This window comes from Oreochromis niloticus, linkage group LG22 (genome assembly GCF_001858045.2).
Source record: "Oreochromis niloticus isolate F11D_XX linkage group LG22, O_niloticus_UMD_NMBU, whole genome shotgun sequence".
In the NCBI taxonomy this organism is placed as follows: Eukaryota; Metazoa; Chordata; class Actinopteri; order Cichliformes; family Cichlidae; genus Oreochromis; species Oreochromis niloticus.
In genome coordinates, this window is record NC_031985.2 from 5,894,208 (window position 1) to 5,920,238 (window position 26,031).

At 39.4% G+C, this 26,031-nt stretch overlaps 1 protein-coding gene across 1 annotated transcript in view; it reads right to left on the reverse strand.

Annotated features, from left to right (window-relative positions):
- The window catches only part of grin2da (glutamate receptor, ionotropic, N-methyl D-aspartate 2D, a), a 238,477-nt gene that overhangs the window by 13,418 nt on the left and 199,028 nt on the right, over positions 1-26,031 (reverse strand). Inside the window, 8 exon segments of the mRNA XM_025902353.1 lie at positions 1,686-1,856; positions 3,162-3,223; positions 12,511-12,519; positions 14,515-14,632; positions 15,275-15,344; positions 18,626-18,786; positions 19,648-19,764; positions 23,985-24,097. Coding sequence (XP_025758138.1) covers positions 1,686-1,856; positions 3,162-3,223; positions 12,511-12,519; positions 14,515-14,632; positions 15,275-15,344; positions 18,626-18,786; positions 19,648-19,764; positions 23,985-24,097 — 821 coding nt within the window.

Consider the following 26,031-nt stretch of genomic DNA (forward strand, 5'->3'; position numbering starts at 1 on the left):
TTAAATTCATGCATATTATTTCAGTAGCAAAACAGTGAGCAAGTCCCTCACTGAAGTCTTTTCATCTGGGATCTACTCCAAAGCAAAAATAAGTCGTCAGTCTGAGCATATGAAAAACACATGGTTTACCACAATATATTCAGGAACATCCTGTACTATATCAGTCTCCTAAAAATCCAAGCAATTACAGATGAAAACACTACTGACAGCACAAGGGGGGCGGGTCCTCAGAAAACTTTTTCACTTTTCTCAACTTTGAGATGAATGATTGAAGAAAACCAACAACGAGAGTGACAGATCAGTAATTACATTAAAGGGTTACCTAAACTAGCGGTCCCCATCCCCGGGCCGGTACTGGTCCATGAGTCGTTTGGTACTGGGCCTTGAGAGTTGAGGCTCGAGTGTGAAATTTATGGTTTTCAGGGTTTTTAGTTTTTTATCATTATTTTTTTTATCGTTAACTTGGTTTCCCTGGGTCTTTTCCCGTGTGTTATGAATGAATCTTCTTTTTTTTGGTACCAGTACTGGTTTTATTTTGTTGTATTTATCCGCGACACTTTTAAGGCTGTGAAAATACTGTCCGACATAAACCGGTCTGTGGCGCAAAAAAGGCCGGGGACCGCTGACCAAACAATTAGAACGAGGAAAGTTCAAAACTGACTAACTATCAGTGCAACAAACAAAGCGTTCCCTGAGTGAACAAAGATTAAATCTTGTTATGTGAAAGCCTTGAACCAACCCTTAATATGCTAGACTTTAATATTGGCTGCCTTTTCACTCATTTTCAGTCTAGTCCTTGTATCTGGCCATTTTAAAGGTTTTTTTTCTTCTTTCTGTTTGTTAAGTCACTTAACACTATTCTATAAACCTTTCAAACAAAAAAAGCATATAATTCAAACGTGAGCCAGTTATGTCTAGCATAAAATGGTTTGGGGGTTCATTTCAGTCAGTGGTTTTGGATCTTGTCAATGAATCAAAAAAGGACTATTAGATATTGATCCACCATGCAACAGTATCTGGAAACCCTCAGATTGACAACGGCTTCATTTGACAGCATGACAATGATCCCAAACACACTGCCAATGACATCATACTTGGATAGAAAAACACACAATGGAACACCATCAGTCACAGTTTGGTCTCTCCACAACTCAGACCTCAAAATTAACATTAAAACAGTGTGGTATCATCTTAACAGAGAAAGGGGGAAAAGGCTTTGAATGTCCTTCAAGAAGCCTGGAGAAAAAGTTTGCCTAAGGGTTCAGGCTGTGTTGAAAAATGAGGGTAGTCGTAAATACTGATTTTCAGTGGTTAGACTACAAAAACTGTCTTTGGCTTGTATACTACATTCTCAGTTATGTTTGCATAAATTGCTGCACTTATTTCCAATAAGGGGTGACTCAAGACTTCTGCACTGTACTGTGTTATTTTGCATAGTCTATCAATCAAACTTTACTTAATGCTCTGTATTGGGCATGTAAGGTACACATCTCTCAATTAATGATTAAATTAAAGCATTCATTGAAATTACACAATAACTAATATCTTTAGAGAAAATATCCTTATTATGTTCTATTACTTCTACATAATTTCTATGATTTTACATTTAAATATCCAAGAGTTTTTTTGTGCCTGATAGCAGTAGTTTGATTACTATTGCTTGTTGAATGAGTCTTCCCTCTTACCCTGCTGAGAGCCAGGAGGAAGTCCATCCCACCCGATCGTTTAACACAGTGCCGTAATTTCCAATACACCAGATGCTCCCAGGCAAACACCAAGAGGCTGAGGCCCATTGCCACCAGCAGCATATAAAAGACCCCCGCCATGTTGTCAATGTCCAGTTTACTGCTCATCACCTGACAGACAAGGAGAGAAAGGGGAAAGGTAGGAGGACAGGAAAGCGTATTTATTACCAACAAGAACCAAAAATACTGACAACAGCCGGTGCTACCCCTCAGTGTCCTGGTAGACTCGCCTATAGTGTTGGTTTCAAAATCCTACAGTACGTCAACTTGTTTTCAAGTTATTCACAAAATCTTTAAAAAAACCTTGACCTCTGATCTTGACCTTGAGGTTGAAGTCACTGAGATTCAAACTCACCAGAGATTTTTAGTAGATGCATGCTATCAAGTGGAAAATCCCTAAATGCAGCATTCTTGAATTATTGCATTTATACGATTTTTTTTTGGAAAACTTGACCTCTGACCTTTGGGTTTAGGTCACTGAGATTCGAACTTGTTCGAGCTTTTTAGCAGATACACCTATGCTATCAATTTGACACTCCTGCGTTGCCTCATTCTCGAATGTCCACGCTGTCCGCCCGGTACGGTGACAACAATATCCCATCAGCCTTTCAAGGCTGAGGGGTAGAAAGTTCTATAAATCTGCCCATCAAAAGATAAACACAACATGGTTTTATTCTTAATTTCTTAGGGTCAAACTTCCCACACTGAGTTCTGCTTTCTCATTATGAGGCATGAAAGAAAGCCATACAGACCCTGTACCACCTGGAGGAAATACGAGTGATGGGCTATAAACTAGGGGCAGGCTCAGCATGTGGCAAGGAATAGGGGTAAACTTAGGGAACGTAATGTGGTCTTATTACCACACATTGATTGGGATAAGAATAGGAACATTTTGGGGCATGTTAGGTAAAAAATCCCATGTAAATCATGTCAACCCTTGTGAATCCAAGAAGTTTGGCAGTGGAGACTTTTTTTTTCCCCACATCAACACAATGTTTGCTCACTAACTGAACCACTTTCCTGTCCTGCTTCCCCAAATTAAATTCAAGTTGAAGCCATTTTGACAGTGCACATTTATGTGCATGTGAACATAATCAGAACAGAAGCAAACTAAAGATTACAGAAACACTGAAAGCAGATCATGGCGACAATATTGAAATGACCACTTTTGAATCAGGTAAGGTTCCTGCCTTTTTAGGAGGTCACATCTAGTAGGTATGATAGCTTGAGTTAGTCCTGTGATTTTAGCAATTTTTGTCACACATACTTTTCTGCCAAGAGGAATAAATAAACAACAATAAATAAATAAACTGGTTTGGTGTTTGGTGAAAAGGACTGATGCAAAGCTCATTTTGAAATAGCTGAAGAGGATATATATTCATCAGGTTAATGGAGAAAAGTTGTAAAACATCATACCTCAATCTTATCATTGTGGCAGATGCCCGACAACCAGAGACGCTCCAACATATCAATCTCATCTGGAAGAGAAAGGGTAAGGGGAGAAAAAGAAGATTAAAATGAAGGGAATGTGGGGAAAAGACAAGAAAAATAAGAGGTTTAAGGTTCAGTTAAGAGTGCCATACAGCAGGGACAAAACAGGGAAAAGGAAAATAAAAGTAGGAAGTGAGGAAGATAGAAGAAAGGAGAAGAATCATGGAGAAGAAGGAAAAATACAATTAGGAAGAGGGATTTAAAAAGACAAATGTAAAATGGAAAGTAAGAGAAAAAAAATATATAGAGAGGATTACCACCCGTTTGTTATGAGAGGAAGGTGTTTGATCCCCCAAGGGAAGAAAGAGGCAAGAGAAGGAAAGCTGAAGAGGCGAAGAGACAGGAGATGAGAGGAATGGAGGAGTGTATTGTTACAACTAAAATATAGAGTAAGGAGATGATGAAATATAGCGTGGAAGAGAGAAATGAGAGGAGTAAGTGAAGCTTTGTTTGTATATTGTTAAAATAGGAATGACAGATGAGACTGATTGGAGTTAGCAAACCAAAGAAATAAATATACAGCTGCGGTCAGATGTTTACATAAACATCATGGACATGGATGCCATGGTAATTTAGGACTTGTTGGAATACAGCATATAACTTTTATCACTTTAGAAAACAATGATTGGTTACAAAGTTTGAATTTATTTAGGATTTTCTCTAATCCACACAGGTGTGAAAGTATACATCCCCACTTGATTTGGTTAAATGTATCTTGTGGCATAATTCTGAATATTTGAGCGCACTTCTTGGTATAATTGGTAGACTTCACTCAAACTGATTAGTTCTCTAGCATCTACTTTACCCAACTTTGAAGCTTAGTCCACAAATTTTCGAAAGGGTTGAAGTCCTCATTTTAGGTTTGACAGCGTTTTAGTAGGTAAAGGTGAATGCTTTGACATGAATTGAGCTGCGGTTTGGGGAAGGCCTTGAAGGGGATTGGCAATGGCTCCCGGGCCTGGCAGATCCCCATGTACTAAATAGAAATGAAGAATTTAAAGAATGGAGAACAAGGAGGGAGGGAGGGAGGGTGGGGCACGTAAACAAGAATGAACAGCTTGCAGAACTGGGGGAACCTATATAGATGACAGCCGGAAGGAGCGTGTTTGGAGGCGTGGCCCTGCTCCTGAAATTCTGAATTTCAGGAGCAGGACCAATCCATAATCTATAATCTCCAATCCAAAACCAGTTTAGATGTGTGTGTGTTGGGATGACTGTCTCCCTGGAACACTCAGCTGTGTCCACGTCTAGTCTAGTTGTTGATTTGAACTTAAAGCATGTAGAGTTAGTCCTATTTCATCATTATTCCATCTTCTTTGCGGAACCACTGATATCAAAACAGCCCCAGTTCATGATGCTACCACCACCATGCTTGACAGTTGATACCAAAGTTCAAACATACCTCTTATCATTGTTGACAAAGCTCAATCTTGATATTGCCTGACCATAAAACTTATCCACAAGATATTTGGGCAGCTGCAAATTTCGGTCAAGCCTAAAGGTCTAAATTTTGAAGAAAGGGCTTCTTTCTGTTGTGTAAAAGTTGTTGCACAATGAACAGTGATGCTGGTGGTTTCCACAGGCTTGAGCCTTGCTGGTTCCTGGGTTTTTCCAACCAGCCTAATTAATTTCCTCTCATCTGAGGGTGACAGTTCAGATGTTCTTCCAGACCGCGGCAATATGGTGACACATCTGAATAACTTAGAGTGATTTGAACTGATGACCTTAGAATCTGTAGTCGTTTAGAAATGGCTCCAAGAGACCTTGCCAGGTTGGATTCCCAACTCAAAAGAGATGTAGATGTATATATTTGCACCTGTGTTTATAATGTTGGATTAGAGAAAATCCACAACCATGATGAGTGCAAGTAAACTTTGGAACACATCTGTATATTTATGTAATGCAGGATAGAGAGGATTTTAATCACCATAATGTCAATCTGACATGCTATAGAACAGCTAGTCAACAAACCCGTATACTTGTGTTGCATTACAGTTGTTGTAATATGCAAGCACATGAATGCAAAATATGCACGAACACTAAGAACAGGCTCCGGAAATAGGGAAAGGGAGCAAGAAAAAGATTTAAAGGATTTAGGAAAAGATTTGCAGCAAAAGTTATGAGATCGAAAAGGGAAATTGGGAATTAGAGACAGTGACTGCAAGAGACAGGAGCCCTTTGAAGCGGGCTGTGAAATGGCCTGGTGTCTACACTGAGGGCAGAGCGATGCGACAGCACATGGGAGATGAAAGGGGGAAATGCACACAAACATTACTCTTCCTACTCAAACTATCAAAAACGTGCACACTCATGTGATACACACTTTGAGCTCCAGTGTAATGGGACTCTCAGTGCTAGCTATTAATGCATTAATCAAAAAGAAAGAGGCAGCAGGAAAGAAATCATGCTTTTCCCTCCCATGCACACACACTCATGCAGACAGATGTGCATGACCAGGGTGCAGAGGTCTTTTAAATCTACCACATACACACTGTTTTGGAAATACACTCAGAATGTGGAGGTTCCAATTCCCAATCCTCACTGTTACAATATTAATCGACCTGTGGGTTAATTAACCTTGTCTGAAAACCTTTCCATAAAGCCCTGCCACATGGATTAGTCTCCACCGTGTTGACTAAATCATCAAATCTGAAAAAAAAAAATCTGGGTCCAGCGTGAAGGATCGTGTGCCACATTTCACTTCCCCTACAGTCGTGGAGGAATTCAAATGTTCTCTGACAGCTGAATTAAACTGAGCTCAACTCGATTGACCCTTCTTCCTCTCACCCCACTCCCTGTGCAGATCCTCACAATAAAGTCTAATACGCATGTTCATTCTGCGTATGGCTCGCTCCCATAATCTAATTTATCAAGTTTCAATGAATGTTCAGTTGATTTCTCTCCCTCTGCCTCTCTCCCTTTATCTCCCTGTAAATACGTTAATCATGGCAGTCAGCGCAGCATAAAGCTGCTCTTTGGGAGAAATCTTCCCTACAAAGAGCTGACAGACAGGCAGAATTTCCTCCCTTACCTGCTCTGAGGAGGAAAATGCCACGGAGTGAAGATGGAGAATCGTCTCAACAAATGAAAGGAGCAGGCGTGCAAACCAAGACAGACCATAAAATAGAATCCGTGTTTCATTCTGCTGATTTTTGGCAGTTTTGTTGTGATTTGGGAACAATTCAATTTATGCTATTCATTAATATTCTAACCTGTGCCTCTATAACATCAATGGCTTTATGTTGGTGTGCAGTGAGGAATTAAGCTCCTTTATTCTTTAATCCTCTCAGGGGCATAATAAATATCCCCTTTATCCAATCTGTGCAGAAATAGCATTAAGAAAATTGTATTATGACCTGGGGCAGTTTTATACTTCACCTACAATGTCTTCTAAAGTAGTCAAATATATAAAACTGTATATATGATCAACTCCAAGTTTGTGTGTGCATAAAATCTATAAATAGCATAACCATGGAGACACTCTGCAACGTTTAGTTGGCTCTTAAACACACCTAAGCACAGAGGTGACAAATGAGAAGCACAAATATAGGTTTTGATCATTTCTTTATAAGCCACTAAAGAAATGCTTCCCTTTCTTCATGATCTTAGGCCAGGAAAACTACATCGGTTTGGCTTTCAGTTTCTCTAGACTTCTTTTTCCAAATCAATGCTAATGCTGTCATTGTGTAATAACAATAATTTGCTAAACTTTTCAAGTAAAAGTGTAAAGTTTCTTGCGAAATCCCCAAATCTGGGGAGTAGCAGCCTGACTGACCAGACCATCAGCAAAAATGGAGATCATGGCGTCCAGAAATTCTTCACAAAAAGAGCTTTAATCACCAACATGGGATCATTTCCCTTATATAATCCTGATTCAAAGCCATTTTTTCCAAGACAGATTTGGGTATATTGGAAATTATTAAAAGAGGAAGTGAAGGTTTTGTTTTTTTTGGGTTTTTTTAAACAAGTCTGCTTGATCATATAATTCATTTGGCCTGGTCTCTTCAATTTTGGATCACATTTAATGTCATATGTCTAATACTTGGATTGGATTAAGTTTTATTTGTGACACTCTGGACAGCAGCAATATTTAGCATATAAATAACCAAAAGGGAACTCTGCTGGGAAAAACATTGGAAGGGGAAAAAAGCAAATCATCTGAAGTTACTGTAACTGCTTTGTGTGAGTGACAGAAGTAAATTATATGAGATACAGTTCCTCCATCACAGAAAGAAATTGCTTTGTTCAGACATCAGCCAAAATGTAAAAGTACAAATAAGATCTGGGACATGGAGAGGCAAAGGCTGTTTTTTTGGGCGAGAGTGATGGGAATCGGTGTGGAGGAGGTCGTCAAGTCTAATTGACTCTTAGAGCGATCCTTTTTTCCCCTAAAGGTACTTCTGCAAGACACTTGGTGTAATAACAGCTAAGTGTAAATGTTTTGTCCAGCAGTCAGATAAACATGACTTTTATAGATATCAAATTTACTTGGAAAGGTGTGAGAGGACTGATTTTTGCTTGCTAAAATAATTATAGCTGAGTATAGAAGGAAGATTGTCATATTAATCAGCAGTACGGCTCAGACCTTCTTCACGTACACATGAAAGTGTACACTGGAAAAGCAGCGTCAAATGTCTTTGCTGGGTTTAAGATGGTAAAATTCTATACAGATAAAAACGCAGTTTCAGGGATAATGATTCGTTTTCTGCCATTTTTAGTGCTTTGTTCATTAATTCATTTATTTTTAAATGCTGATCACAAATAATCTGCAGCTTTGGTTCGGTTGTTCAAAGTAAACAAAAGATTATAAACAAAATTGCAGGTTCAGAGAAAAATATGTGGCTCTGTTCTGAATCTATAAAATGAAAACCAACATCTGGGTCTCTGAAGACTCAAAGCCATTTATACAAAAAAAAAAAAGAACTTCAAGAAAAAATGAAATCAATTTCCCCAGGGTGAGCTGTGTTGCTCTAGTTTGTTCCACCCTCAGTGCCAAAAGCTGTTCATATTCACATCCTGTTATCATTCTTTTGTGTGCGAGGTGTTCTTATTGGCTTTGCTCAGTCAGCATGAATCACTGTGAGTGACACAAAGGGGAAGTGGAATGGAGGCGAACCTTGGATGCATGCTACTGTGGGATTTGAGCTCAGGTGCAACATCAGCATTTCTAACAGTGCACATTCCTGGATCTCGGTCCTTTTCGGCATCGCTTTGAAGAAAGTTTATTTCTTGGAAATACAGTGGAGCCACGTGGGACCTGACACACAGATGCCTCATCTTCAAGCAGTTTTCTTTATCAAAAGTATTGCTGTGCATCTGCTGTCCTTTGAATTTTCCTCTTTATACTTTAGCAAATGAGGGTCAGCAGCGCGACAAAATCAGAGTTCAACAGGTGGTAGCTGCTATAACAGATGGTAACTAAAAGAAGACACGATTCTTTATCAGGCAATAGATAAATGATTGAATTGAGAAAGGCTAGTTCAAGAATGTTTACAAGAGTCGTAGGGAAATTGCCCGTGTTCCCACAAAGAAGATTCATGAGGGAACTGATCAGTCAGTATTTCAGAGCTGCAACAAGGGCCTAAGGCTAAGAGGCTAAGGCTAAGACTTCCTGTTCTGTGTTCAGCTGTTATTTAGAAATGCACAAAAAATATTTTAAAAAGGCGTTAAATAACAAAATTGTTGAGATTTTACCTTACCTGCATGTAACCAAATCCTGATCCAACATGACTTCTCAATGCTACACTGGTACTAAATGGGAACTAAAACCCTCTCAGAAGCCGGAAACAAACAACAAAAGTAGAAGAAACTTGGACTTTTTAACAATATGTTAAAAAGTTTAAGGACCCAGCATTTAAAAATAATTTCTTCTATTTTTTCTACATCGACAGCTTTGCAGTCGTGGTTGTCATCCAACCAAACAGCTAGACATCTCATTTTAAGGACAAACTCACACATCTCTGTTTGAACATTTTATATCACATGCCATCAGCCTCCAGTGTTCTCTTCCCCTGGGAGATGCTGTCACCGCTGCCGCTGAGGCATTTTCCACCTGCCTCTCGCTCTCTCTAATTGCGAAGAGGCTAAATTGCTCCCCAGAGTAGGCAATTTGGTGACTGACCAGTCATGTGCTAAGAAAGGAAACGACAGCACTCTAACAAAGAGATGCATTACTAGGAAACATTATAGGACCTCTTAAAGGGCCAGGCTGCTTGTGCAGTGCATAATGAATTCATGTCATGTCTTTGTGGTTGGTTATGAAACTGCTGCAGCTCGGTGGTGAGATTTTAAAGAGCGCAATTATCACAATTAGCCAAATATGTGAAATGCAGTTTCAGCAGGTCCTCTAGTGCATTTCACACAATTATTGTTTTTTAATCAAATTGGGATTATTACACAGAACGTGGATGTTATTCACAGCCCTGGATAAATAACATCATTACTGTGTCCTATTTATGCAGGTGTGCTTTTCAGATTTTTATCCACTTCTTCTACTCTCTCTAATCTGTTCAGATCAGGAGGAACCAACTTTACCTAAAGCCTGATGCAATCTGCTCAATTTGGCTTTTCTAGCTTTTCACTATAAAATACTACAGGAACCAATCATGTGTCAGCTTTGCAGATGCCAGAATTTAAATGCCACTGTAAGCTATTTATCAACATAAATAAGACTTATAAGCCATGTAATCAGATATTTGCATATAAATATATCAAATATTTTTGGTATGAGAAATGACAGCCAGTAAGAATGTGTGTGGCGTTGGTTTTTAAAGGATAGTTTTATTTTATTTTTTATGTCTTTTGTTGTCAGATATGTGTGTGCAAATCGTCTTTGTGACTTTTCCAACTTTCCTGTTTGTCAGTGGTTTTTATATTGGCATTGTCACATGGTTTAATTAATATACTGACATTTACTGGATAATTTTAAGCAATTTTTTGTTACATCATAACACTGCATAGATCCAGGCAGGATCTGACAATGTTTAGGAGCTAATTTCCATCCAGCTTCGTCCACCAGGCTGTCAGGATCTTCCTGCTGTGTCCCTCTCGACTCTCACACACACAGACTCCAAACCTACATTCATCCCTTCTCTCTGTGGTCTTAACAATGTTTTTTTGCATTATTATTTATAATTTTCTATGAACCAGCAGAATTGTATGCTCCTTAAAAATCCCTTACAACATCCGTTTTCCTTCGGTATTTCAAAGTAAGGCTTGTAAAATTTTAAATGCATAACTGAATTCCTTCGTGCATTGAACAGGAAGTCTTTGGCCCAGCTGACAACAGCCTACAGGTTCTATAAAGTATATTAAACTATGTTTTTGAAACATAGTCTACAAATATCTAACACCAGAATTCATCTGAATGAATGTTGTAGTCCTTGTAGTTCACTGGGTACAAATTCATCCCTGATATTCTTTTTTCTCTTAGTTCAAATGCAGTTTAATACATTTTTATCCAGAATCAGTGCTGACACATAAAGGAAAGATAACAGAACATTTCATTTGGTTAGAAATAAGGCACAAGACCAAAGCTGGGTATCTAGTTATTTAGTACAATTTTCTTATTTTGTCACACTTGGAAAGTTTGAAAGTTCAAATGTGACTGTGACAGACTGGTGACCTGTCCAGGCTCTTCCTCACTGTACCTCCTGTCCTCTGACAAGACAGCAAGCCGCTGAAAGAGACTCCTGCCTCTCTGAACCCTGCACCTGGATAAGTGGAAGATGGATGGATGTTCAAATACAACTGGAAATGTACATTTATCTCATGTTTTCCTTTGGCTGTAATCCACAAAATTCTATGAACCTTCTCTTGTTTTCAGTGGTATCATGTTGAATTTGGATTTGCTGTAACTTTATTGGAACCTATTTAAAAAAAACAACTCAGAGGTTCAAGTGTTCAGTATTTCAGCTGTATGCTAAGAAACCAGGACTGAAATAGTGAGAAACAGGCTGGTTAACAACACCACTGTTTAAATGTACTCGGTGGTACCAATGAGCACTTTGAGCTCCTTGTGTGTTTTTCAAACCTCTTTTGTCTTCTGTTTCTTTCTGTGTTAAAAAGATCCACTCATCAATCTTCTTTGGACGCTTTGCCATTACTGAGCTACTAATGACCAATATGTAAATAAAAATGTGATTAACACATAAATAGCCAGAGTTCTTGGAAATGTTCAAGATCACCAAATGTGATATCGTCATAGCAGCATGAACAAAGGCTGAGAACGTGGGTTTAAATCCTGTTTCTGTGATCTTTTTACATCATCATGAGCAACACAATCAAAAACTTGAAATTCAACAGAGACCTAAGAAAACACAAAGAGGCTGAAATTACTATCAGACTATAAGTCAGAGGATGGGAAAAAAAACATTAGGCAAAAATGTGTATGCAACAAACCAAACAATAACTTTGAGGGTAAAATATTTAGAGTGAAGTCTGTTGGAAGTCTGCTGTGCAGTATGTGTATTTGTGTGTAATCAGGTCAGACAGAGAATATGGGAAATGTTACTGAGTGTATGAACCAGAAAAAGAGAAATGGTGTGTGTGCAAGTGTGTGTACGTGTTATCTGACAGCTTTAGCAGAGATCACACAACCCTCCCTCTTCCTCTCTGCTCCTCCTCCCTCTGACCTTCTCCATTGATCTTCATCTCTCTCACAACCACCACCTCTTTAATTTCTCTACTGACCCTCACCTATCACACCTTTCTCCATCCACATCCCTCTTACCTTTTCTCTCTTCTCTCTTCCTCACCCCCAGCTTTATCCTCCTATAACACTCAACCATCAGCATAAAACCTGCATAAACTCTTTGATCATTATTCATTTGCAGTGGAATTAAAGAACTAGAAACCTTAAAAAATAACTAAATAAATAAATAAATAAAACCTTTTTCTCCAGTATAAGCGCTTCCTGAACATCATGATCCAGCCATTTTTAAAATGTATAAAACATGGATAATCTTCATAAAGAGGACTCCTGGACAACCTGCTGTTACCATAAAAATGTAAGTTTTAGCTGCATTTTCACCAAAAGTGTTGCCACCTTCCCAATCCACCCATGTCAGTGAGGTTGAACAGCATATTTAGATTCTGCTTTTGATTTTGTTTACAGAGGCGCATAACTTGGTGACCTTGCGTTTTAACTCCATATTTTGGGGTCTGATGAGCAGATTCCTTAGTAATTCTCAATCAAAGGTTTTGACATGTCTTGGTTTGTGGAGTGGTTATGACGTAGGAGGGACGAACGGCATAAGTAGCGTATCAGAATTACCTTTTACGTCTGTAGTAATTAGCCCAGTAATTAGGACGCATTAATGAAAGGATCATTTAAAAAGGAAAATTAATATAGTCCTCAGTACTGCAGTCATGAATACAGACATGAATGTAATAAATGTTTTTGACATATGACTACTCTTCCTTTGAATGTGCTGTTTGCTGGTGGGCAGTAAGGGGATTACATGAAATGCGGTGGGAGTGCAAAGAAAATGGCGACCAACAATGGCGATCAAAATCATGTAACTTATTAAGCTAACTGAGCTGTAACAGAGTAGCTTTGCATGACATGTAGCTCGGCATAATCCTTATTTCTCTTACGTATACATATATAATATCCACTGACTGAAATTCACTCCTTTAGCTTTGAGGAGACTGTATGTTTAATCCAGTTGTCTGATGAGTTAGCTCTGCTCAACAGAAGATTTCAACAGCAGATGTTTGGGACCTCCATGCTCTTAGCAAGAACTAACATCATACAGAGCCAAGAGTAGAACAAAAACTGGCTGAAACACAGAGTTAAGAGCAGATTTTGATTTTGATTCACTGCCATTTCAGCTACTTATACCATATAGATACACTGACCTCATTATTTAAAAGTTTGGCCCTGTTTAGCATGAGAATCCAGTGAAGGTGTAATCGATCTCCTTTAACCATCATCCAGGGTCTGTGCAGACCTCTCAAAGATCTCACAGAACTTTTTTAACAGTTCAATATTTTATGACTTTGTCACTTTGTTTCTAATGATTTGATATCATTATTTTCTGTTTATACGTTGATTGGTGTTTTTTGAAGGAACGATGGTTTGGGGTCTCAGGGGATCCCGGTCTGAAGGTTGAGTCTAAAATTAAAGTAAAATACAGCATCCAGTGAAAATAATAAAACTCTGTCAATCATTTAAAAAATTGTTACTTTCATCATGCACTTGGGGAACTCCCCAGATTGGAAGTAATGCGAATATTGGGGATATGGCTGGATTAACTGCACCTGCGAGAGCTGAGGCATGCGATGCTCATCCTGTATATAAAAAGAGCTGATACTACATTGTGAACCCCAATCTGAGCAGCAATGACTCTCCTAGGAGACAGGAAAACTCTACCTCCTGATGTGACTGTCTAATGCTCAGCTGGAAGACCTACTTGACAAAAGTATTACCTTTGCTCCTGAAATATAGACAGCAAGGTAGTAACTGTTCCTCCTCCTGTTACAGGCCAGCATGCCCCGAGCAAAACATGAGGCAAATTGGGTGTTATCAGTGCCCGAAGTGTCTGACTAGCTTCATTTGCTTTTAGCTGTTTCTGAAACAACTCTAGTGAGAGCTTGGTTCGTATCAGCAGACATAAGTCAGACTGGGCAGACTGGGCGTCCCTTTGTCATCAATTCTGTTTAAAATATTTATGGACAGAATGTCCAGGCACACCCATTGGGTGGGGGTATCAGTTCAATGGTCTCAGATTTCAGGTTCTGCTCTGGAGATCATGACTTCATTGATTCATATCTTCCAGCTTGCACTGGGAGACAATTAGCTCCTCCAAGTCTGATGCCATGGTTCCCAGCTGGAAAAGGGTGGAGGAGCTTAATTTTGATCATGAGTGAGAGGGAGAGATTGACAAACATACCGAAGTGGCAGTAGTAATGCAGTTACTGCAGTAATGTGGACACTTTCTTGACCACAACTCTATGCCTCCACACTGAAAGGAGCCACTGGAGGTGGTACGGGCATCTGACTAGGATGCTTCCTGGGCACCTTCTAGGTGAGGTGTTTTGGGCTCCTCCTGCCAAGAGGAGGCCCAGGAGCAGGCGAAGGACACAACCAAGTTGTGATTGGCTTTCTGCTATTTTTTCTCTTTAGATGACATTAATTACTTAATTAACTTTTATTATTACTTATTGGGGTTTTCAAGTTGGTAAGATGAGCGTTAACTATATGCTTCTTGTTCTCTGCTTCGTCCTTCCTGCTAACCTGTCTTACATGTTGCTTTCTGGGCCCTTTTTAACTTACCATCTCCAACTAACTGCAGCAGAGCCAGGTCCAGTGGGCGTTTCCAGCGGGAATTCTTGTGCAGTGCAATACCGTAACCCGTAGTGGCAAACACCTTACCAGAGCCGATGGTCATAACCTTTTTGAATTAAACACATAAAGGTCCATAAATCCACGTATACACACAAACACATTAATTCACAGAGAGCCAGATATGAAGACGCAGATGGCAATGAGCAAAAGATAAATTAGTTTCATTTTAACTGTAATTTCTTTGTGTACTGTCATGGTCGCATAAATTCAGTTGGCTGAGGTCTAATATCGACATCCCAGAGTGTGGGATATTGTTTCAGTGGAGGAATTAATATAGATCCACATCAGTTGTAATAATTACTGCAGCAGTGGCTGTTGTATGAGGCTGCTGGGAGCTCAGGCCTCCCACAGACCTTATTATAAATGATCACCAGGAAGGATTTTCATTCTTGCTGTGGGAGCCGTATCAAATACAAACTTATAAATAAATCAACACCAGTGCCAACCAGAAATGACAATATTAACCAGCTACAGGCCGCAAGGGGAAAATATAAATGCATTGGATGTGTTTGATTTATTTAATGCAGATGTACATCTTGTACAAGTGCTCATTTAGCATGCTTGTTGTGCTTTTTTTTTTTTTGGCACACGGTAATAGGACGAAGAAACTTGAGCAATGGTTGCCCGTATGCACGAAAGCTTCACTGTGCAGAGGTGTGAAATCACTGCGCACAGATGCATTTCCTACCTTGCAGCCCTCGTCCTTCCTGGCCATGTAGTTCAACACTGCAGCATCATAAATGAAGGCATCTAGTTTTCTGCAGGGGAGAAATGAAGGAGGAAAATTACAACAAAGCAATGGAAATCACTGACCTGGATCTAAATGACAAAAGCAACTAGAGAACAAAATGACAAGATATGATGGACAAACCAGCACTGAGACAAATGTCTCTACAAAGACATCAGCAAACAGAGGGTTCTTTCTAAACACAATTTTTCACCAACTTTCAACAATCACACAGTGAAACATTCATAAATGGAGGAAGAGATGCCAATTCTCCTCCTACAATAGCTTGAATAGAGCATAATTGAATGCAGCGACAGGGGACGGGCTAATTTAAGCAAAGGATGTGTAATTCACTTTTGCTCAGAAGGAAAAATTCAACAGTTGTTGTAATTTCTGACTGCAGCTACTCACAAAAAATGCAGTTTTTTACATAAATGTGCAGGAAGTTTACAAAAGCCTTGTGTCAAAGTCACCACATGACTGGGTAAGGCTTAGTATATTTCGGCAACATTTAATCTAACTGAAAAAGAAATAGACCATAAATCACTGTGAATGACGATACTTTAAGCGCACTAGGAAATTCATCTAACGGCAGATCAGTTTGTAAATGTGTTATGTAAAGGCTGTTATCAAAGCTGTTGGACTGCATTAGTCATACCCACCTGTTTCAAATCTTATCAGCCCATCGAATACCCATTATATGTTGTTATCAGTCCCTAGCAGCACCTCGTTTAGTGGTGGTAATTTCACCCTGCTGAACAGCAGCAACCCGAGGTGTGTTTCTAGGTTAAAACAGCAGTAAAAGCATGTTTTGTTTCCTTTGTTACGCTGGCAGGTCTTTGATTTTGTTTTAAGCTCAAAAGGTAGTTGGTAATGTTCAGGAGAAGATAATGGTTTAAAATAAAGTTGATATTTTTTATCCTAAAGTTACTATTACATTTATTACAATGAAAAGCAGCCCACTGAGTCTGCTAGAAGGTAGAGGAAGGTGTTTCATTGGTGATATGTCTGAAAAATGATCTGTTATCACACATATTCAATCAAACCTGCTTCAAATTATTTTCTACAGCAGTGGTTTTGTAGCTACCTTGGATAATGTGGTTCAAATCTGAATCATGTTGCAGATATAAGGAGTTTTCTGTGATGCAGCTGCATTTATATGCATTTCTTCTTTGCAACATTATCCAGCTGTACATATCTTAGGAATTAGAAACTGACCCAGTCCTATTCTCAAAACTGCAACTCCCATGGTGTCATGGGAGGGTTTCCTAAATTCACACACTACATCATATGGTGTGATAATTACACAGCCTGTGGTTTCACTCTTTGGGAAAATGAGGAAATTCTTAGTTATAATAATCTAAAATATTAAGACTAGCATTAGTTCAGGAAAGACAAGAACTGAAGCTCAGACTGTAATCCTCACAGACCGGCTGATAACAGCGAGCCTCCCTGTGGTTGCTGCACATCTGAAACCCAGCTCCGTCCTAGCTTCTTCTTTTAATGCCACATCTCATTTAATCACTGCTATATCACTTCTCACCGATGCCGGTTTGTTTCTGCATGCTGCTCTCTCACCTCAGGCTTTCTATCTGTGCACATGCAAGGGCAGAGACATACCACCAAATATAAATTACTGCAGGAACAATCTTCTCCAGTAATAATTAAAAAGATTAAAGTATAGGAAAAAAATGAATCATTTGAAATCTGCTACTGGAGTGGAGCCAGTGCAAAATGGATATACATCAAAAGTGAATTACAACAGTTCATCATCAAGTAATGGATTAAATGTAACAGCTCAGCTCACACTGGTGATGTACATCTGAGAAGCGGATGATAGATTTGTCACTACACCTGCTCTTCTACTTCACATTCATTTATATTCACACTCAGGGAGCTGCACAGATCCACCAAATTCTTCCTGGGGGGAAAGTGCTCAGTTGAAGGGTGGAAGATTTTTTTTAAAAAAGGTGACAAAGAGGGTACATAAAGCAGGAGGGGGGGAGGTGGGTGACAGCAAAAGGAGAGAAAAGGGAAGTTCAGATATTATTATTGGGGGGCAAAGGAAGCGCACAGGAGTTGATGAACTGGGAGCAAGGAGTTAATGAGTAGGGAGGAATAGACCAGTCAAAGGACAGAAAAAATCATCATGAGAAGAAAAGGAAAGCACAGGAGGAGAAAAGATGAGATGGAGAGGCGGTGCTCAGTGCCATGGCAGGCAAATCAAACAGAAATCTTCATATCACTTTGCCTCGACGGATATTTCCTTTGTATATAATGTCAGGATGAGAGGGAAGGATAAGGAAGAGGGAGATAAACAGTGTGTAATGAAAGAGACGACGGACAGACTGATTGAAGTGAGATAGAGAGAGAGGTGGAAAATTAATGTAAGAGGGAAAAGAAGGACAAGTGAGTATGATAAAAAGGAATGCATCGTTGTGTTTTAATAACACGCTACGTCAAATCTACTAAAGACTGCGCCCGCTGCTTGCTGGCTTGTGTATGTGTGTGTGTGTGTGTTTGCTTGTCCCATTAAACATTTGAACCCTAATCTGCATCACTCCCCCCTTTCCCCTCCACCTCACCCGCTCCCACATCAAACGCAATGAGCGAGTGTATATTTTATGGAAAGTGCTTTGTGTACTTTGTAGTCCCACAGCCGTATAATAAGCCCCCCCCCCCCCTTGTTGAAGACAAGAGGCACCCGAGTGTCAGCCAGTGCTGAGATGGCGTGATTTTCCCACCGCACTGCGGTTGCTGCTAGCATGTATTATTTAAAAGTTTCCACCCCTCCACACCTCTTCTCCAACTGCATTTAGTAGCCATGATCCTGATGGGGCTGCACAGGTTACAACAGTTTGCTGTGGCTCCCGAGGCAAGGCAGATCAATGCGCTAACAGGTTGAGTCAGGCAAAAAGGGCTCCTGTAATTGAACCGAGCGTGGACGACAACACCGCCTCAAGTTAAAAATAAAAGATATATAAAAACCAGGGGAGATGGCACGGTATCTGTTTAAAGTAAGTGCTGTTGTCAAAAATGTGCAGCTTTAACTTGAATCTGGGTGCTGTTTTAAAGAGTGGATGACAGCAGAAGTATATTTGTAGAAATGAGCTGTCTAGTGCAGGCAGAGTGTGGTTGCGTTCGGTCGTAACAATATCTGACATTTTTTACTTCGTGCTCTTCCAAGTCCCGATCTACCGTTTTCCAATATTGTTCTGTTCGTATCTAACCGAACACGTAGGCTTTAATTTCTTCTATTTCACATGACAAATCCACACTCCAAGTGGTTACTAATAGTTCTCCTATCCTTACCCAGTCTTGAGGTTGTCAATGGCTTCCTCTACACCCTTCTGGTTGTTGCGAATCATATACTGGTGCATGTTGGGATAGTTGGAGCGGATGTTCTCCTCAGTGCTGCCATTTGGCACCGTGCCGAAACGCAGTGGTGGGTACTGCTCTGTCGGCTGCTGAAACTGCACAAGAAGAAGAAGAAAAAGAGGAGGTGGGCTGAGATTAAAGTGACAGGAGGGAGGACGGAAGTTAAAGAGTGGTAGCTGAAATGAGGGAGAGGAGCCGATCCGTGCTGCAGGATGAAGAGCTACAAAGATTCAAAGACTTCACTTTCAAAGAAGAGCCCCTGTGCTACACTTTTCTAAAGAGCTCAGAAGCAAAGAGAGACTGATAAAACAGATGAGGTTTTAAAGTGTCAAAGCAGCGGGACACAGTTTTGTGAGTTGTGGTGAAACTGCACTGGAAAAATAAAAATAATCAAAAAAGGAAAGTACACAGTTTTCCACTTCTGTTAACTTAAGCTATTCTGATGTGCTCTCTTAAAGACAGACATGAGAGAGTGCAATATTTGTGGCATAATCGTATTTACAACCCCGATTCCAAAAGGATGTTGGTTTGCTGAAGGTATGAGGGGGAAGGAACTGTAGTTTCTTTTAGTCTGCGTCGATAACAGAAGGGTGATATACTCTCTGTGATGTGCAAAGACGAATTAAAATTTGGATTTGTGAGCCCAGTGAAGCGATTTCGGCTTCTCCCTGCTTCTTTATTCCACCCAAAATGACCTTTGACCCGGAGAACATGTTAGCATCTCTCTCTATTCATTTATTTTTCATTTTACACAGCATTCCATGTTTTTGGAAACACGGTTGTATTTACTTTGAAAGAAGAAGCTGAGTCTGGGGGACTTTGGTGTTGTAAGTTTTAAATCACGTAAAATACCCATGAATCTGTCAACATCAAATATGTGGAATTTCTTGCTAACCATTCAGTCCATCATATGACTATTCACCTGTTTGTAAATCACTTATCCATCCATATCATACCTTCTTATCTGACAGCCCTGACACCGTGTCGATATACTCCTCCTGGATCATGAAGGCAGCCAGGTTGGCAGTGTAGGAGGCCAGGAAGATGACAGCGAAAAAGGCCCACACCAGCACCTGAAGGTAGAAGTGTGGTGGAGTAAGATCAATGAGGACTGAGCCTGACAGGTGTGAAAGTATTTTAGGATTCCAGTGACACTATTTCCACTCCCTGGCATTTCATCGCTAAACTCACAGCTCTGAAACTCTGTCTTGCCTGGAGGGCCGGTTCATACTTTCCAGCGTGGCATTTCTGCCTCCTAAAGCTGCAACCCAGGAATCTGTCGCACAATTAAATGAACTTAAATTGTAATAATATTAAACTAGTTGCAGATTTTTAAATATGGGAAGAAAGAAAATTCCTTTTTCTCGTAATGCACACCTTACATCATCACATCCATCACAGTGAATATAAAAATACCTTCTTCCCACCTTAAAATTCAATTAGGACCATTGATGACATGCTAGTTGAACCATAGCACTTGGTTTAGTATTTAAGCACAATTTTGAAATATGTAATTTAAGTAATTAATTATATTTAAACAGTATGTTTCAAATAAAAAAAAAATATTGTGTAAAAGTTATTTTATATTGCATCTCCACAAAGTAGGGGGACTTGGTGTGATATGTTATGTTTAGAACTTCGTATAATTCAAGCTTCAAGCGCTACATCCTTCATCATTCAAGCAGTTGAACTGCTATTTCATACACATAGCCTTTAGCTCAGAAAACAGATGGTGCAAATTTATTCCAGGCTTGGGCTGATTGTCTGTTAGCCTATAGCTATTTGATTGGTTATTTGCTACATAATCTTGTTTTTCTTGCACAGACACTCGTTGGCAGAAATTAATATGTTTTTGTTAAAGACGTGATCAAATGCATTCAGCATAAACAAAGTGGATTATCTTTTGCAGCACAAATAAAAAAAGTCTGCCTTTTGAAGAAGAAGAAAGATTAGAGAACGGCCTGCAGACTCCAGTACAAAACTCTGGCTGACTGATTTGTTTTAATAGTTTTTAGAGAAATGCAAACATAAGGTGAGAAATCAAAAATTGTTAAAAAAAGGAAAAACACTCCACTGGATTTAAATTTGAAATCACCTTGAAGCATCCCCTTCAAGGTTACATATTTGCACCGCTCTGGAGTGCTTCCAGCACCACTGCAGTTTTTAGGTCGCTCCTTGGAGGTCATATTTTGGCATGTAATTGCAATGTCACCGTCTTCTTCAGGAGTTCTTCTTCTTCTTGATGTTTACTTAAAGAGTAATCAACTTCTGTGCCAAACTGATGCAAACTTCCTCCTGATGACTGTGGGTATCACTAGTGGGCATCATATGACTGGGTATCATATTCAGCGACAATCCAGGAACAACCAAACAACAGCCTTCAGAGGAAGAGTTTGCAGTGTTTGTCATGGCCTGAAGGTGGCGCATCGGGTCAGTTTGTGTGTGTGTGTGTTTTCATGAAGTGGTGCAGAGGTATACAAAAAGCCCTTAATGAGCACTGCAGCCACATTAAATCAGATAAAGATTATGACTTTTATGAGAGAACTGCAACAAGTGAGGTTAATATTTCATTTTGTTTTTTATTTAAACACAAGATTTTCACCAGATAATGGCAGTTTTCAGATTGTAGTATTGCTGTCTGAGTAAGGAATCGAAATATATTAACTACACCAAATGACTTTAGCAAATTGATACGATTCTTCAAAAGGTTTTTTGGGCAATTCGGTATGAAGACATTTAGCCGTTCAGAAGAGCTGCTTTTATTGCTATAAGATGGTTGAATGCTGACATTCAGCCAGGAAGCAGAGATGTGGATTAGCCTGAGCAATAAATTTCCACTTGCAATTGGTGGTGAATAGGACTATTTGTTTCCACAGTACTCTGTTTGTGCCAAAAGTTAATTTGCATAATTTTCTTAGTGATTAAGGTAGTAAATGCACACCCCTACTAACTGTGGCAAATCAGCATAATTAAAAAAAATAACTCCTCAGTGGAGGCTTGAACGATGGACTGCTTGGGAAGTTATCGACCCGTGGACTGATGTAAAATCTGTTTAAATGTTTAATATCAATAATAAATGGTTGACAATTATCCTTCCAGCACATAGTGGGGTACTTACTGATAACCCTGAATAGGCTTAGGCAGGTATGAAAAATGAAGTGGAAGTCATTTGGCAAATAAACCTCCATTAAAATTGGATTTATCTTGTAATCATTCTTTCTTTTTTCCTTTTAATTAGACGTGGTTGCCTCGTAGAATATTTTGGCTGGCAAGTGTTGCAAAAACACATCAGATACAGAGTGCTGGTGCTGCTAAAGGGGAACCTTAAATACACAGTTTTCTCTTCAGTGGATTTTTTCATCTTAAATTGAACATGGGAAATGGTTTGATGGGCAAGGAAACCATTAATAACTCTTACCTGCAGGCTGACATACAACTAACTTTACATCCAGGTTAAAAAAAAGCACACATACGATGTTGAATAATCATCTTCTCTGCTCTAACCCCCCTTTGTGAAGCCTATCAAGCAGCTAATGAGCTCTTAAGATGATTGGGGTTTTGTTGAAAAGCACTTGGGCAAGCAGTCGAACAAAATACACCTCGAGTTTTCCCCTCCTGTGGCTTTACTCTGCATTAGAGATTGCAAGCCCAAAGTAACAGCAGGTACTGAAAGGACCACCACGGTGAAACAAGTGACTAAACAGTCTGTTAAATAATTGAGTTTTGTAGACACATAGATTACACTGTAACACGACATTTTAATGACTATAGTTTAATGTCACACAGGTATTTGCTTGATGGTGAGAATGTAGTCATTTGAATTCCAATGAGACAAAAGTTGAACTACTTTTGACCCACAAATCATTAATATAGGCTTGTTAATAGATAGAAGTTTTATAATTTTGCTTCTGTAGACCACCACAAATTAACATCATTTTAAGTAAAAATGATTGTTTTCAATATTTAATGAAAATCAAGTATGAAAATCCTTTTTATTCAATGACGCACTAAAGTCTAGAACCCGTGGTGATCCCCAAACGCTGTGTTACCTCCTGAGGGTGGCCGCAGTAAAGACCTTCCCTGCACTCACCCTTCAGTTACTCTTTCTCTGTCGGCCTTCAGTTTTATAAGACTGAATAGGGTTAAGAGCCTTGGCTGAAATTCCATTTCTCATCTCCCATTCCATTGCCTTAAGAAACTCCTGGGTTCCTTTTCCCAGTATGCTTTGGTTCACTATCCATTTGCACTGTTTGCCAGCATTTGGCTGAATCTGAGCACAGAGTACAACCCTCTACACTTCAGAAATCATCCTGCTACTTTTATTAGCAGTTACAGCCAATAAACACTAACAGCGCGGTTCTATTGGCAGGTATGCATGCCAAAACATTCCCTCCACTGTGTTTGACAGATGTTGTGCTATGTTTTGGATGATGAGCTCTTTCTCTCCTTACTTTCCTTTCTGATCTCTAATCTTGGTTTCATCTGTCCAAAGAATCTTTTCCAGAACTCTGCAGGCTCTTTTATGTGTTTTCTGGTCTTCTTGTTCTTGTGCGTAACTAGTGATTTATACATTGTTGTATCCATCCATTTTCTTCTGCATACCCAGTTCTCGATCTCAAATCTGCTCCAGCTGTCACAGAGGTACACCCTGGACAGATTGGCAGTCCATACACAGAGACATAAACAACCATTTACACTCACATTCACACCTATGACCAATTTAAAATCACCAATTAGCTCAAACTTTGTAATGTGGAGAAAGCTGGAGCTCTCAGAGAAAACCCATCCAAGTACGAGGAGACCATGGAAATGCCACACAGTGAATTCAAATCCAGGACGCTCTCGCTGTGAGGCAACCACTGCAAAACAGTGCTACTCCACTTTGTTGTAAGTTCTCTGTTTTTCATGAAGTCAGCTGCTCATTGTAGACCTTGGTGATGATAAATCTTCCTCCTCAAGAACATTCTTGACTTGGTTAGATGTTATGAGGCTATTTTTCCTAAACATGGAACAAATTTAATGGACATGCATTTTACTGCTCTTCTGTGGTCATTCAAGCTGTTTGGTCCCACTGAGCTGGTCAGTGGATTTTTTTAAAGAAATGTCCCAAATGATTGATTTGGCAAGTGCTAAAGTTTTTGCTATTAAAACAATTAAAATGGTTAAAATTTGACCAATAAATATTGGACCTGGAGTTGACGGTAATTGATGCTCTGGTTTGATTAGTCATCCACACAATAAATAAATTAAAAAACAAAGTAAAAAAAACAGCCACTCAGTTGACTAAATTTACCATGATCTTGCTGGTGGTTCCTCTGGGATTCTCCACAGGCACAGAGTTATTGAAGACCAGAGCCCAGAGCAGCCAGACAGATTTCCCTATGGTGAACTTAGATCCCCCTGACTCTGAGAAACAGACAGACAGACAGTGTGTCGATGAAGGAAAGTACCTGCTTAAGAAATTACTGGAAATTGTGTTGGGTGATGAATTAAAGCCAAAATGGGGGCAGGGGTACAGCTATTTTCAAAAAAATATTAAGAGATGACTTAGATATCCAAATTTAATGCTGTTCAGAAGAAACCCATCACTCTTTGAATAACAAGAAAGAAATTAAGATTTTTTACATGTTGCTCACATCCATACAGAGAAGGCCACTGAACCATCATCTATGATGGATAGTCCTGAGCAGCCTTTGCACCATTTACTGGCAGGCAGTGGTGCACCATCTCTAACAGGCTGATTCAGCTCCGCTGCCACAGAGGAAATATTTTATAGCATGTACTGTCATCCTCTATAACCACTACTAGCAGCAGTAATAGTAGTTGATATATTTCCCATTTTCACCCATTTATAAAGATTTCCTTTTAGTCCTATCGTCACATAAAATCATTACTGAGGTCCAGGAATGGTTCTGGGTAAAAGTTAGTCTTTTGTGGTTTCACAGAAAGCAAAGCCAACAGGTAACAAGTAGTGGAGCTTCTGTGGGGCTGGACCAATCCAACAGGAATTTTCATGACAATGAGATGCAGAAGAAACAGTTTTATAAAACGTATATGAAAAGTATCTCAAAAGTTACAGAACACTATTGAAAGTATTCTGTACTCTGAAAAAGTATTGCAAGATGCTTCAAGGACAGAAACTAGCTGGTTTTATAATAGTCTGGTTAACCTCCATTAAAGAGCAATGCATAACTGTGTGGCCTTGGTGACATTGTGAATGAAATATTTGCAAGTCTCCCTAAAATAAAGTAATGCTAGCAAACAGAAGCACGTTGTTATCTGAACAGTAACAGTACACTGTTGCTTTCAGACTTTTAATTGGAAATACAGGGACAGAGCCCAGACTTTGAAATTAAAGTAGAAATTAGACACGTGGACGCTGTTGCTGTTATATTTGGCAATACAGAACGTCAACATTAACATGCTGAGTTGCAGTGATTGTTTGGACCAGCTGCCCTGCAGTGATCTAAGAAATGTCTCATGTTGAAAGTTCAAACAGACGTAACTGAGAAGAGGACTTATTTAAAGTTATTAAACCTGGCAGCAGACACCCTCGTGTTGAATGTAAGGTCATTACGCTGTGAAGTCTCAGAAGGATGAGAAATAAAAGAACAAAAAGACCCTGACTATAGCTGATTGTTCAACATTAAAGGTGAAGTTGCACATTTATGGAAACACAGTCAGCATGTAGGTATGGTACAGATGTGTGGAGAGGATTACTTTGAAGTATCTGAAGTACCTTTTCTTCAAGTAATGAGTGCACAAATTAAGCACACGAGGCACTTTATAGTGTCTATTGTATTTGAGTAAAGTGGAAGTTAATTTGACGTATTTAAGTCATAGAATGGATAATATGTTACCTCGGCTGCTTTTACATGCTGTTGTTTTGTCAAAGCCACTGAAGCGTGAGGACAAGTTGGGAACTGGCAACATAGAGATCTTCCTTAAACTCAAACAGTACTTTTAAATGTTTAATGTGTAGGGACCGTAATATTTTCCTAAATCTGGTGATTAACTCTGACTAAGTAGTGAGGGAAAGCAAAAAACACGTTAACAGCTCCCAAAGTGGACCATCTTCTAGCTACCAAACTGGTGAAGTAGGTCAACACCAACCCTTCCATGAGCTTTATGCTCTTGGAAAAAAAGGACTGCTATATAGTACGTCTTATACTATCTAACATTGCAATGGTCAGTGTGTCAAAGTTTTGTATTTCTGGGAAGCTGCCAGCTTTTGACTAAACACTAGTATTTGACACCCTGGAAATGTTGGGAAAAAAGAGGACTACTGAGATCCACAAGTCTCTGCAGCTGCCAAAAACTGGTAAGTAGACCTTTAAACC